The sequence below is a fragment of the Parambassis ranga genome, chromosome 3, assembly GCF_900634625.1.
Source record: "Parambassis ranga chromosome 3, fParRan2.1, whole genome shotgun sequence".
Taxonomy (NCBI): Eukaryota; Metazoa; Chordata; class Actinopteri; family Ambassidae; genus Parambassis; species Parambassis ranga.
The window spans coordinates 15,007,751-15,021,676 of record NC_041024.1 but is presented as its reverse complement, the minus strand read 5'-3'; the positions used below and the strand labels follow the sequence as shown (position 1 = coordinate 15,021,676).

Below are 13,926 nucleotides of genomic sequence, written 5' to 3'. Positions count from 1 at the left end.
ATTGTCAATCGCATGGCAAAGTGATCAGTGCCTAAAATCCTGTTCATCTCCATTGAAAGCTCTGTAATTGTTGATTTTCTTGCATTGTGATGACTGTTTTTGTCAAACATTCTCCCTCTCTCTCTTGCTGGCCTGTTTCTATCCTCCTTCTCTTAACATAGAGCACCACAGCCGTTCCCTGCTGTTTGTGGTGTTAGCGCTGTTTGCTTAGCCAAACTGGTTGTGCTATGGTACAATATGCGGACTGAGCCAGAAGAGTTCCTCACTGCTGAGACATCACCACTGCATTAAAAGGCAGCAATTATTTCCCCAGCCGTTTCATGTGATATGCGTCCACTCATCCTGAACCAAACTGGGAGGGTGACATGAAGGCGAGAAGAGAGGTAGACATGTCTTACTTTGATTTACCCCAGGCAGTCTGATATAATAGTGTAACCAGAGCAGGAGGCTTTGTGTCAATCTTATCATCATCTACATCAGGGAATGCTTTTACTCCACACACTTTGCGTTTCCTTGGTTAATATGGACTTTTTGTGAGTGTTGCTGCTGAATCCTGTCACTGCAAAGTATTTACTCAGGGGCACCAAGAGATGACATCAGTGTTTAGGGATGTTGTTGCTCTAAATGTTACTGAAAAACTGTTGCTCTTATCTGTCTGTGAATCTGATGACGTTTTTGTGGCTAGTTAGTCACCATCAGTACACAGCAGTGAGCTGAAAACATTTCCAGCTTTAAATGCAATGAGCTGGTGGGTAAACCATGGCAGAACACACTGCATCTTCTGATTTAGACTCTAACTAGTTACACTATTCAGCTGAAACTGTCTGAAAAGCGACCATATCCAGACACCTATAACACTCCAAATGCCCCTTCATTGTATCATTTGCTTTCATTGTCCACCCCCCACAGTCAGCAAGGATTTGCATGCATGTGTGATAATGTGGATTTTTTTATAATGCGCTGTACATAAAGCTTAAGATGATACGTGCCTCGGCCTCCTATCCATCACACCCTCACCTCACCTTTGCACTTCAGAGGTGGTTCCAATGTGGTCAGCAGTGTAAGTAAGCGAGGTCTGTTGTGATATGTTTGTGTGTATAGGGTGGGAGGACAGTTGTTGGATTAGGGAAGAGCATTTTTGGCACCTAATTCACTGATTGATGGAGTAAATTGGGTGGGCCATGGCTTACTGAAAGAAGGAGTGTGTGGGTGACGTCTGCCCTCAACTGCCTGATGTCTGATCGATCCCTGCTCAGTGGTGGCCAGATAATACGTGCTGCTGATAAAACAAAGTCATGACCACAAATTGATCTCCCTCCCTTACTCTGAGACCATATGCATAATAATAAATCCATATTTACAAGTCAAAGCTCCAGTGTGTCAGTACTACTGAATGCCAATGTGAGACTCACTGCTCACTGAGTTTACGAGGAGGGAGCTGTTTGTCTGTTCTGTGTCAGGGTGACTTTACCGCAGTGATCTGGCTCATTTCTTCCTCTCCAGCATGTTTTTGCTTCTTTATTCTTCTTTATGTAAAATGTATTTTTAACATGATATAAATGCTTGAACGTATATATTGCTAACTTACTGCAGCATTTACTGAATAGCTCTTTACCGGGTCCTCTTGTTTCTGTAAACACGCAGCATAAGAAGTCTGAGGCCTGTAGTAGGATTTCTTTGCATTCATTGTATTTGGCTTAGATGGTACACCCCTTTATCCATCCATGTGTCCATGTCTGAGTCCAGAGAGATGCTCTAACCACCACTGTCTGTGTGGCCTCCTTTGTTGTAATGCTGGGCCGCTGTTCTCTTTCCAGAGAAACCACTGTGTGTCATAGCCACAGAAATAGATCTGTGTTTACATCACCTAAAGCTCAGCCCGGTACTTGTTTTGAAAGATGTTCTGTGGTGAACTCTGTGGAAAAGAATGTTTCTTTTTCTTTGGTTTGGAAAAGAAATCATCAGGTGTACATATATATCCACTATGGTTGAATTAACAGGGATCTCACATCATGAAAGCTAATTTTAGCTTTACAAAATAGATTTCCAATGGCTCAGCTCTGTATTTAGATGTTTATGTTTCTTTATAAGAAATGTATTCTGATTTTATTTTATACCAGTGTTAAGTTTAAATAGCACAGTGCCAATGACTGTAGTTTTCTAAGCTCTGCCCAGCTGGGGTGCTGTGGCTTGTGGACATTCCTTTAGGGTTTATGGCATTGTGTAGGGCTCCCCCTACAGAACACAGCCTGCACTGCAGTGCATAAAGAAGAACAGTAACTAAAATCCAAGTCAGTTGTGATAAAAATACACTTTCTACACATAAATATGAAAAATTATGTGAAGTTAAAAAATAGATATTGTTCTTTTAAGATTAAAATTAAGAAAACCTTTTGTCCCACAATGGTGACATTTTCTTTGCTTAAACTATTACAGAAACAGATCCACCCACACAGGAAATAAATTAATCAGAGTAATATATGGCAGTTGTTATCTGTATTCATTTGGATATTGGCTGGTAGGCATGAAGGTGGATACATTTTAAATACATTTTAAAATAGATATTAACAGTGGTGAAATTTAAAGTGTATTTTATTTATCTCTTTTGTACCATAGCTCTATTTCTTCTAGCTACCATGACTAACTGCGCTGCCTCTGTGTATGGTTTGGATGAGTAAGCGACGATAAGTCTGAGTGTTCTTTACTTCTTGATGAGTGGCTGATAAGATGGCAGGGGTCAAATCGGAGTGGTCATCTCCTCTCCGCTCTGTGAGCGTGCCATAAATCACATGATAGTGTCTGGGTGCTGTCAGGCCTGCCTGCTGCCCACCAGGGTTAAACCAACAGAGGCCTGAGAGGAAGGTGGACAGGCAGGAGGGAGGCCAGGGAGCATTCTGCTTTGTCTTCTTCACTGACAGCGGTACCACTGAGTCCAGAGCAAAGACTCTGTAGACTCTGTAAACACATGTAGAACTTACAGTAAGTTGGTGCTCACTGCTGTCTTGCTGGTAAAAACACATGCCATAACATAGGTGACTATCTTCCCACATAGTGACCTTTTTTCTCTCTCCATCTGCTGCTCCATCTTTCCCTTCCTCTGCATCCCACCATTCTTCCCTTAAGAGCCAAGAGGAGGATGGAGCAGTGAAGGCCTATACCCAGAGCTAAAGATAGAGCTCTTTAGAGCCTTCATCTGTCATTCTGTGACAGTATTGTAATCAGCCCTCCAAGATCCTGCCTGCAGGCCGGACTTGACAAGAGGCTTGAGCAGTCTTGAGTCTGCTGGACAGCTGCCAACCCACTGGAGGCGTGCGAGTAAACGCAGCATAACCCTCATACTCCATCTAATGTCAGAGCATGCAGGACAAATTTATACAATGCTGCTGAGAGCTGTTGAGTAACACGATTAATTAGCTTGGACCTGGAGCCACTGCTCTGCTGGTGCCACCACAGAGAGGACCCTTGCTATGTGAGTATCAGCATGTCAAAATAAAATGTGAAACAGCAAATGGTGTTGCCACAGAGTCTGAATCTCGGTGTGAATGTAATTTAGCTTCAGTGAATAAGGCCCAGTAAATAAGAAATGCACATACATGTAATATAACATACTCAAGATGTGTATGGATGGACACCTGGCAGAAATCTGTCATCCTGACATGTAAAGTCTCTTGGGGTTCAGTGTCACTGCTCTAAGTAATAAGCTTAGCTATAGCTTGGCTTTAGCATGGTTAAATCTAATTATTGAGGATTACATGGAAGTGCATTTATAATGTAAACAGTTATGAAGAAACATTTTAACAGTGGAATTTCCTGCATTTCCTAAAAAGAAGGAACTGTTTTCTCCTACAGTGAGTGGAAATGGACTATGCTTAAAGTAGTGATTAGTCACTGATTCATGGTGAGTCTTCTGGTGTGGGATTGCAAAGGAGAAGAAAAGGGAAAAAAGAAAGAACGAGAGAGGGAGGTGGAGTTTGTATGATTTCAACATCCTGTCTGTGTGACCTGGTGCTAATGCTCGTGTAAGACAGCAATCTGCTGGTAATGAAACTACAAGGAAAGGAAAGGTTTGGTTCTGTGTAGAAATATATTTCTAGACTTCTACTGATATAAATGAGCGTAAAATAATTCTATAGGATAAAATCCATGTATAATAATTCTTTTTGTTTATCTAAAAGTACTGTGTACACAAATGTAGATTCCATCTGCAGGTTTGACTGTACAAGCTGAGTTCTTTATTTCACAGGCATTTACCAGAAGTGCCCCCATTAGTATGTGAGTCAATATAATACATGCAGACTTCACTGAAACTTTGATTTAACTGAAGAAAAGGTCACTAAGGTCAGAAACTGCTTACAGTGTGTGCTGTGGATGCTCTGCTTCTCTATTGACTGACCATTCCTCTAGCTCCACCATGAGGTTAATGTTTGCTGAGGTGAGAAATCATCTTTGCTGCAATATTTTATTCCTGTTTCCCTCAGGCATGACTGTGTTCACTATAGAGTGACTATACTATTTCAATTCATCAAGTGAAAAGGCCTTTTCACCAAAAAACTGAAATATTAAAGACATCAGCTTCAGCTGGGCTCCATAATTCATGATAATTAGCAATACAGCTCCAGCTCTCCAAGGAAGTCTGTTAATGTGGGAAAGGTGAGGGTAGCAAGCCACTGGTGCAAATGGTTGGAGTGTGTATGTGCCCAGAGCTGCAGCCACCATGACTGATGAATGCATAGAAGAAAATGAGTTGGGGGTTCTTTCTAGTTTTAAGCAAACTTTTCTAATCTTTAAGTATGGAGTAGAAGCTCTATGCTGTCAAATCAATCAATATGCAAACATGCAACCTCATACCTGTAGTATAACCATTCTAAAAACACAGGTTATAATAAACACATCAGTACAGTATTTGTTCTTAGGACACAGTACATACAAAAGGTGTTCACAGTAGCAAGCACCTAGCCACAACCAAATCAAGTCCATCAAGCTGACAACTTTTGGGGGCTCAGACGTGGGCAGAATTCCCCAGTGTGCAGGTATCACCAGCTGGCATCGGCTCACTCAGAGCTCATCATCTCAAACTGCTCTTTTATTACAGGAAATTGCGTGTGGAATGAGCACCAATCTGGCTCCAGATACGACACATCTGTACAGGGGGAGTCCAGTGACTCAGGTCAGACTTAGAGGGAGTGAGTGGGCCGAGCTAGAATATGTACGCACTCATGTTTTGCAGTCCCTGTGAGAACCAGATGGGTCAAAGATGTCCAAAATGAGGACATTTTTCTATGATTAGGCTATCTGGTCATCTCAGCTTCTTAAAGGGTGCTTCCAGAGTTTAGGATTGCATGTTTTAAAGTCAGAAGAAATATAGCTTTTGATACATTTTCTCCGGGATAATTACTTTTTGCATCATAATCTTTAAGTTTCAGTGTATGCGTATGTGTGTGTTTGTGTTTATACGTGTAATGTATGCGTGTGTGGTCCTGCTGAACTGATTGATGTGCAAAAGGGGGAGTGTGAGGCAGGGGCAGTAAACAGTGAGACAGGCATGTAGGAGGTCTGGGTGCAGACTAAACCCAGAGCTGTCAGGTTTCCAGACAGAGATACAGATAGATCCCATCTCCAGCACTATAAACCTCCCCACCTACCAGCCAAGCTTAATGACCAATAGATGATCAGTTCGCTCCCTTTAGCGGGGTCATCGCTGGACTCATATCACACAGCAGGAAAAATAAAAAGGCATTTTAGTGCCTGGTTAGTATGATCACAGTGATGGTGGGAGAGTTTAGATCACTTTATTCATTGTGGGAGTTTGATCGTATTTCAGAATGATTAGGAACTGCCTGAAGGATTTAGCTTTGCTTTCAACTTATAAACTGTCACATCAGAGAAAATACACTGAAATGAAAAGGACATTATATAGAAAACAACATTATACATTATTAGCGAAATAGTTGATGTTTATCCACAGTGTTGTTGTGGCTTGTTTTGTACAAGTTTATTGATCTAGTCATAATATTCTTTTTTTTCTGATACTGCACCCAGTTGATGCATAATGTATTTTTTATGCACATTGTCAAAGATTTACTTGACATGTATGCCAACACCAATTATTGGATCCACCTCTCAAAGGCAAATAGATTTTTTGTTGCAGAAATCTAGGAATTACAAAATGATGCAAGGCCATAATATTGCAAAATCAGGCTTGAAGAGGCGATGAATAAAACTTCAAAGAATGTTGTGTGATGGCGTCAGAAGGTGTTTGGTCATTCAAGAACTTGAGACATAACAACTTGACTTGTCTGAGTTCCTTGGAGATGTTTAGCTATGCCTCCTACCAGGTCAGTTCTGATGACATCTGATCTGATGTCATCAGATGAAGCTGGCCTTGAAAAGGAAACTGACTGAAACAGTGTTTTGTGAGTAAAAAATCTGAAAAAACAAATTCATTAATTTTTTTTTGGTACTGCAATGTGTGTGGGTGTGTGTGTGAGAGTGGAAGTCTTCCCTCTTCTGACCCTCTTTGCGCCCAGGGGTCACACATTGTTCAGGAGGATGCAGACACCAGGCTGATGGATGACCGTTCAGCCTGTTTCCCTGGGTTCAGCGGGAAATCGTAATTCACCCCCTGGGAGAGACTGAACAGGACCAGGTCCTCTATTCTGCTGCTCAGCACTCATTTTCTGCTGGATCCTGGATCCTGGATGAAGAGGCTAGGATTTAGAAGTGGTGGAGTAAATCTTCAGCCACAGCTGTCCCCTCTCCAGACCGTACTGTACTGCAACAATGCCGTAAATGGTTTCAGCCAAAAAATGCAGCTTGCTATTTTTGTATTTTTTTGCCTTGATGCTTCATCGCTTACGCACAACTTCCACAACTCATGCGTATTTACAAATATCAGATGACATGATAAGAGGGTGACATATGCATTGACCCACTGCTGAGTGTGACTCTGTCAATGTTCAAGGTCAACAAATGAGACACTGTATGTGTGCAGTGTTTTGCAATGTGAAATCTCTTCCATGTGAGGCAGGAGAAAAAGCCCCTCTCTCATGGAAACATGCTTGTTCAGATCTCAAAGGTACTCTCACATCCCCAAACTTTGAAGAACTTTCTATTTCATACTTAAAATAACACAGAAAAAACAACTTTAACTTCACACACCAATCAAGTGGACTAGAGGACAAGTGGGTTTTATACCTTTACTACACAGGGAAATCCCACATCAGTCAGGGAACAAAATGGTGCACACTGTCGGCACCCGTGCTCTCTACCAAGTATTCAATTTGGGCAGTGAGTAATTAGGTGTAGATGACTTATAGTAAAAAAAGTGGAAAGTCTTGGAAATGTCCTGTGTATGAAACAAAGATGAGACACAAAAAAAATTGCTGTCTTCAGTGATGTAGTAATAAAATAAGGTAGCTGTAGCTTTCCCGCTATTTACTTGTTTGAGTAATTAATTAAACAAATAAACATAAAAAGCACAAAAACATTTTTTTCAAAATAAATGTTTTCAAACATTCTACATGTTGTGGTGGAAATGCCTCTATGTCAACAGAAGGGTCCTTTAAAAAGCCATTTTTACAGTTAAAATATCAGCAGGAAGAGCAAAATGATTTACAGACCATGGGGAGTTTCAGTGGTTTTTATGAGATGACTCGTTTTTAGATAAGATCAGATTTCAGTCTCTATAGCTCATGTGTGCCTCCCCACTGACTCACCTGAAAGCTGTGATTTATACAATGACAACAGACAAGAGAGAATAAAGAAGCAAGAGCCCAAACACTGAGGTTCCCAAATACCAGACTACTCTGAAGCTTTAAATATTCATTCTAATACATTCCTCAGCTGCATCTGTCAACAGAATTAATTCTACGTATTTACTGTACAATTACTGTACAAATGTGTGTGCAGAAAACTTCTCAGGGCAGTCTTAAGAGATCATTGGTTTGCATCATGTGTATGACCTCTCTTGGTTTTAAATGTAGCAGAAATAACAAATAAACAATTTTCCCAAAGACAGATATGATCTGTTTTTCCTGAAGGAATCACTTTGGAAAATGAGGGAATGGAAATGACTGTTGTGTGCATCAAGATGAGCAACACTGCCAAGTAGGGCCTGATCCTGTTTGTTATCTGTGGCATACAGAAAGTGTTTGGGAAAAAAAAATATGCACATATTCACTGGCCATGGTAAAATGTACTTTTCATTTCACAACCCAGACTGATACTGGAGCCCACAGACTTTAAAATGTATTCTGATGTTACCTAATAAAAGGTTATATATTGATAGGACTTTTCCCAGGTAAAATTCAAAAAAGCTTCACAATAAAATATAAATGCATACATATACAGTAACACATCAACATACAATCCTAATTTTTATTATTATTATTATCAGAAATAGTGGTTGGATTAAAAATATACAAAAAAAAATACAAAAAATATTGTGAAATATGCCACATTTTTAAATGTGGCATATTTCACAATATTTTTTGTTATTTTATTTTTAAACTGTAGTGTATTAGTTTAGCCTAATTTATCCACACAATGTAATGGTGTGAGTAATCTTAGGACATCATGTTGCCACTAGAGGGCAATATGAAGCTACCATCTCTTAATCTGCTGCTGTCTGAGCTGCCTTTAATTTAGTGCTAACTTCATAAATGATTGAAATGATACATTATTTTACAGTTTTTTATTTTACAAGATGCCATTACAATCACTAATAAGTGTCTTACAACAATATGTCATTTCCTCTTTTTTGTTAGTTTCACTATTCCCTTCTCATGCTTATGAGTGCTCTTATGACATGAGCCCTGTTATTTGCCCTAAGTTACATAAGCAGGATTTTTTCCCCATACCCTCTCTATTGATGTGAACTGTAAACTGTGCAAATGATCGTGGTTAACTAGCCATAGAAGACGCGCTTCAGTGGTCCCCTGGACTGTGAACGTTTTTTTTCAAATGAGGTGTCAGATCACACTAACATGCAAATATTAGGATAAAAATATACTAACATGCAACTATATACCTTCTCACCGGGTTGCTGCTTGCATGCAAATTTTTCTCCAGTCTGGTAAATCTTGTGTTACCTTTGTCTCCACTAATAATCAAATACATCTCATGAACTTTTTTTATTCCAACACTGTGTTCATCATTATGCAGTATGCGAATTTACACATTGAACAAATTATAACATTCAGTAAACTGGATGATAGCACCATAGTCAGGTAATTCAACCTCAGTCATGTGATGGTCATGTTATAGGACTTTGGTATTTAAAAGAGGGAAGTATGCAATGTGACTGTACTTTCTACTAAGGCGTGTGGTTGACAGACAGCCGGATCATTCAGCTGCAATGGAACCGATTTTAGTGCAACTTTAAATAATCCATCCCAGCAGCACCTGTTGCCCCCTCAATAGGTGTCTTACTCAGAAAGAGGTTGTGACTGATTTATGCAGTCAGCCTAATGATATTGTTGGAAACAACCACAAAGATCCTGTTCCCCACTCAAACATAGAGTTACATGTAATCAAGATCACACACAATATAATGCAAAGAATATTAGACCGTTATCAGGGCAATGTAAAATGTAATTCAGTTCAATTTTTATTTATTTAGTGTCTATTACTATCGATTTTCTCTAGATGCTTTAGAGAAACCCAGAGCCTGACCTCCAGAGCAAGCACCTAAGCAGGCAAGTAGCAAGGAAAAGCTTCCCTTTAACTGGAAGAAATGCTGAGCAGTACCTGGCTCATGAAAATAGGTGAATACAATATTGCTGTGTTTGTTTTTTTAATTGTAAATAATGGTTAATAATCCAGCAACATATATAACATAAAAAACTGATAATTTAAAAAATGTTTTCAGGTAATTTCTTTTTACCTCTATCACCTTTCACCACATCCTGTCACCTCTGCATTTGCATATAGACACACACACACACATACACACACACACACACAGTGAGCACTGAGCTGTGGTGTTCATGTCAATACAGCTCTCATGCTCCCCTGGCTCTAGCTCCTTGGGGACTGTCACCCCACCCTGGTCTTCCCCTCCATCTCACCATCCATCACCTTATTTTTTCTGCTGATAAGTTTTGTTTTTCATGAACATGAAACACTTCCCACTGCATGCATTTTTGGTATACAATCATTGTAACACACTCATTTTTAGATGCATAAATCACATTTTCTGTCTATCATTGAATATCTTGCCTGTAAATTCATGCAGTTGAAGAGTGTGTATGTTTTGATCTAAAACTTTAAAGGCAGAGAAAAATAACAAATCAAAGCAATTGGGAGTACTGTTTAGGAACCTGTGATGTCACTGGTTGTCTAAGAACTATAAATGATATCAGTGCAGTGGTATGGATGATCAGTTTTTACACTACCTGCATAGTCAGAGTTACCAGCTGAAGACATGCAGTCAACAGAGAATGACGCTGCATCTGTACCTAATACAAAGATGATATGGGACCATCCAGACACAGCAGCCACTGGTCTTTTTGTTTCGATTGCTCCCAGCTGCCATCACAAACTGAGTGCTTGCTGTTGCTCACAAGGAAGTCCACAATACAGACAATTAACTTAACTCTCTCTGGATTGATTCAGTAGCATGCACAGAGAATTTCCTGATTCACAAGTATCATCAAGCTGGTAACAAAAAAATGGTGAATTTTCCCTTTACTGTCACCAAACGGTGAATTTCATGTTTCATATAAAGTGTTTTCTAAAGGCTTGGCTTGTCTGGCTCCTGTACAGCAGGCCAGTGTGTCCACTGTTCCTCTTTTCAGGGGAGAAGTTGTGTGCTGGGTCTTCTTTCTGGGCTCCTTCCTGTGTTTCCTGTCCAGAGACAGATCAGGCGGTCAGGGATCACTCTTGTCAAAGAGTGCAGCCACCAGGACAGGGACTGATGCAACACATGGTCGAAAAAGTTCAAAAATTCAAAAATTCTAATCCAGGCCTGTGATCACTTTACCAGCCCTGCTCACACGTCGTCTAACATACAGATGAGCGTTATTTTGAACATCTTACATGTTAGCCATGAGTGTGGGAATGATTTTCTGTCCTGAGCACCAGCTAACAGAATGTAACCAAGCAAGTGTACACTGAGGTAGGGCAGTGATGTCATATTTGGCAAGTTACAAGAAAGTAACTTGTTTCCTGTAACTTAATAGAAACTTCCTTATCTTCACTTGTGCATGTACTAATCGTTTCTTTCCACGTCACACAATTTTGAAATACTTTGTGTTTCTATATGACTTGTATTGAGGAGTGATCTTAGCTTAGCTTAGCTTTTGGCTCTGACAGGGTTAACCGTTAGTCTGTTAACCCCAAAGAAGACCTCCATAGGTGTGAGGCTACAGGGACCTTTGGTTTTACGGACATGAACTGATACTGATTAGAGGATATGATCCTTGATCAGTGGCTAACATGGTGTGTGCGTATGTGTGTACACAACATGTGTGGTTAGGTGGCTTTCTCCCTGCGTCCCAGGATGTGGGCTCCCCGTCCACCTGTCTCCCCACTGACAACATCTCCCAGTTCCTCTCTGAATGCCTATTCTGATCTCACCCCACACTGATTCTAAACCTGTGATCTCCCCAGAGACACCACCAACGCATTCAGAGCCGCTTACATAACACAACCTGTTCATGGTAAATTAGAGCTTTCCACCAAGATGTTTATTGCATCGCTCACCTGTCACAACATGAAGTAGGCCTACAAGCAGGTGTTGTTACAAGATTCTGTAAAAACATATTTAATGTTGCCTGAAAATATGTTTTTGTTAGATCATGTGACAGACATGCACAGAAAGAAAGGTCAGTGCTGAGCCTGCAAACAAAGGCCGCACCACCATCTAAAGAGTCAGCAATACAGACACATCCGGAAAAAACACAAATAAGAAAAAGTATTTCCTGTAATCTATCCAAAAAAAAAAAAACTGCAGCTATTCCTCTTTTGCCTGATTTCCTTGAAGTGCTGCTTTTCACAAAATGAACGCTGCTTCCTATAAGTGCATATACAGCGGATACAGTAGATGGTAATGCTGGAGCAGATGGCCACAGTTTTACATGATGGCAACATCAAGCCTGTTTTGTCTCTAATGGTTTATTGTGGGATGCCTCAGACACCACAAAGACATGTTGCAATACAAACCAACCACACACAGACACTGCAAATGTGACCAGAAAAATCTTCTTTTGCAGAAATGTAGCACTTTTCTTCCTGTGCTTCCTGCAGGGTGGGGACAACATTTAAAATCCTTCATGGCAATATAGTTGGTTCTACTAAATAGTAAAAATAGAACCATTTCCAAGAAGTTCAGTAATCAGAATAAAAAGTTCCAGTGTGGGAAACATCTGCTGAGATTTTTTTTCCATTCATTTTAACAGGGAGAAAAACAGAAATACATATATGATCATGGCAGTGCAGTAATCTCATTAACTGGTTTGATATCAGCTTCTGCAGATATAAAACTGTCTCTCATGGCTTGCATGCAAAATACTCGAACGAGTTCTGAAGCAGAGTAAAGGTTAATATTTAAAGTGGATTTTAAAACAGGAAGATTTTAGTGAGTATGAGAAATGAACAGCTCAGACTCATCACTGAGTTTTAGAAATCTTTGTAAGTCATTCTGATTTCTTTTCCCTCGAGTCAGATGACACCGCTGATGTACATTTGACATTACTTTACAGCTGCTAGTAAAAAAAAAAATCAGTTCAATTTAACACAAAGGATGGACAATGATGCAGAAATGACATAGTCTACCAGTTCAAGGCTGATTAATAAAAAACAGTTTTGTAGAAAACTTAAAAAATAAATGTAAAAATAAAAAGACAAGAATAGACTTTAAAGAAGAAAAACTAAACCAGAGCAGCAGTTTGGCTGATTCAGGTCTTTGTGGAAAGCTAGTTGAATAATGTGTGTTTCAGAAAATAAACCCAATTCAGACGATAATTTTTGTACAACTTCTGCCACTGCACATAATTGCGCTTTACACAAAATACTTGTACTTACTACAGTAAAACAAAATAAAAAAATTCCACGTTTAAATATAACCATTGTTCGTTCCTCTTAGGGCTTATCTTGCAGGGCTCATTCATGTTTCATGCTTTTAAACCAGTGTTCATTGTTTTTTACAAGCCTGAAAATTTTTGTACAGGAGTTAAAGTTACATGGTGTTCACCTTGTAATCAGGAGGAGGGGGAGGCAGTTTCCTGTGACAGTTTTTTGAAGTAAGTTCCTGTTCTGTGGAAGCGAGACAGTACTCCCCCGTGTAAATAACACACACACACACACTGCAACACAAGATTCAGTCTGTAAATATTGAATCAATGAACCATTAGATTGACGTTCTAATTTAAGACAGGTTTTATCCACAGATGTCATATGAAGAGCAAATGACCTCAGGTGATTTTTTTTGACTCAAACATTTTTCCCACATTTAATGTAGACACTAGCTACTCAAATTATTTTTTTTTCTATTGTTGTTATTGCTTTTTTTATATTTATATTATATTTATTTATTTATTTTTGATTTTATGCTTTAAAATCAAAAATTAAAATATGTTTGATGTGATTTCTATTTGTATTATATTTATTTTAAGACTTTCAGTATTGAAACATATTTCCCTGTGTATCAAGTTTTCTTTTACTTTAGATTTCATTTTATACTGACCATTAGCAACTCACTGCTTTCGAGTTGGGGAGCCATGTGTGTGTCTGTGTGTGTGTGATGCTAAAATCTGTTTTAGGAACCAACCAAACAACGTTTCCATTTTTCACCTTCTTGACCTATCGATGATGTGATCATCTGCGCCTCCAATGACCAACTGATGGAGGATGAAGGGATGTCAGTGCCTCACTGTGAATCATTGAATCCCTTGGCATGAGTTGGTTGCCTCTTTTCCCTGCCCTTTC

The 13,926-nt window shown here is 39.5% G+C and overlaps 1 protein-coding gene across 1 annotated transcript in view; it reads right to left on the bottom strand.

The window, feature by feature from the left end:
- LOC114433627 (dual specificity protein phosphatase 22-A-like) overlaps positions 1-3,085 on the bottom strand; it is a 7,317-nt gene extending 4,232 nt beyond the window's left edge. Inside the window, exon 1 of the mRNA XM_028402271.1 lies at positions 2,979-3,085. Within this exon, the coding sequence (XP_028258072.1) occupies positions 2,979-3,085 (107 nt within the window). The remainder of the gene's footprint in view (positions 1-2,978) is intronic.
- Positions 3,086-13,926: the final 10,841 nt, after the last annotated feature.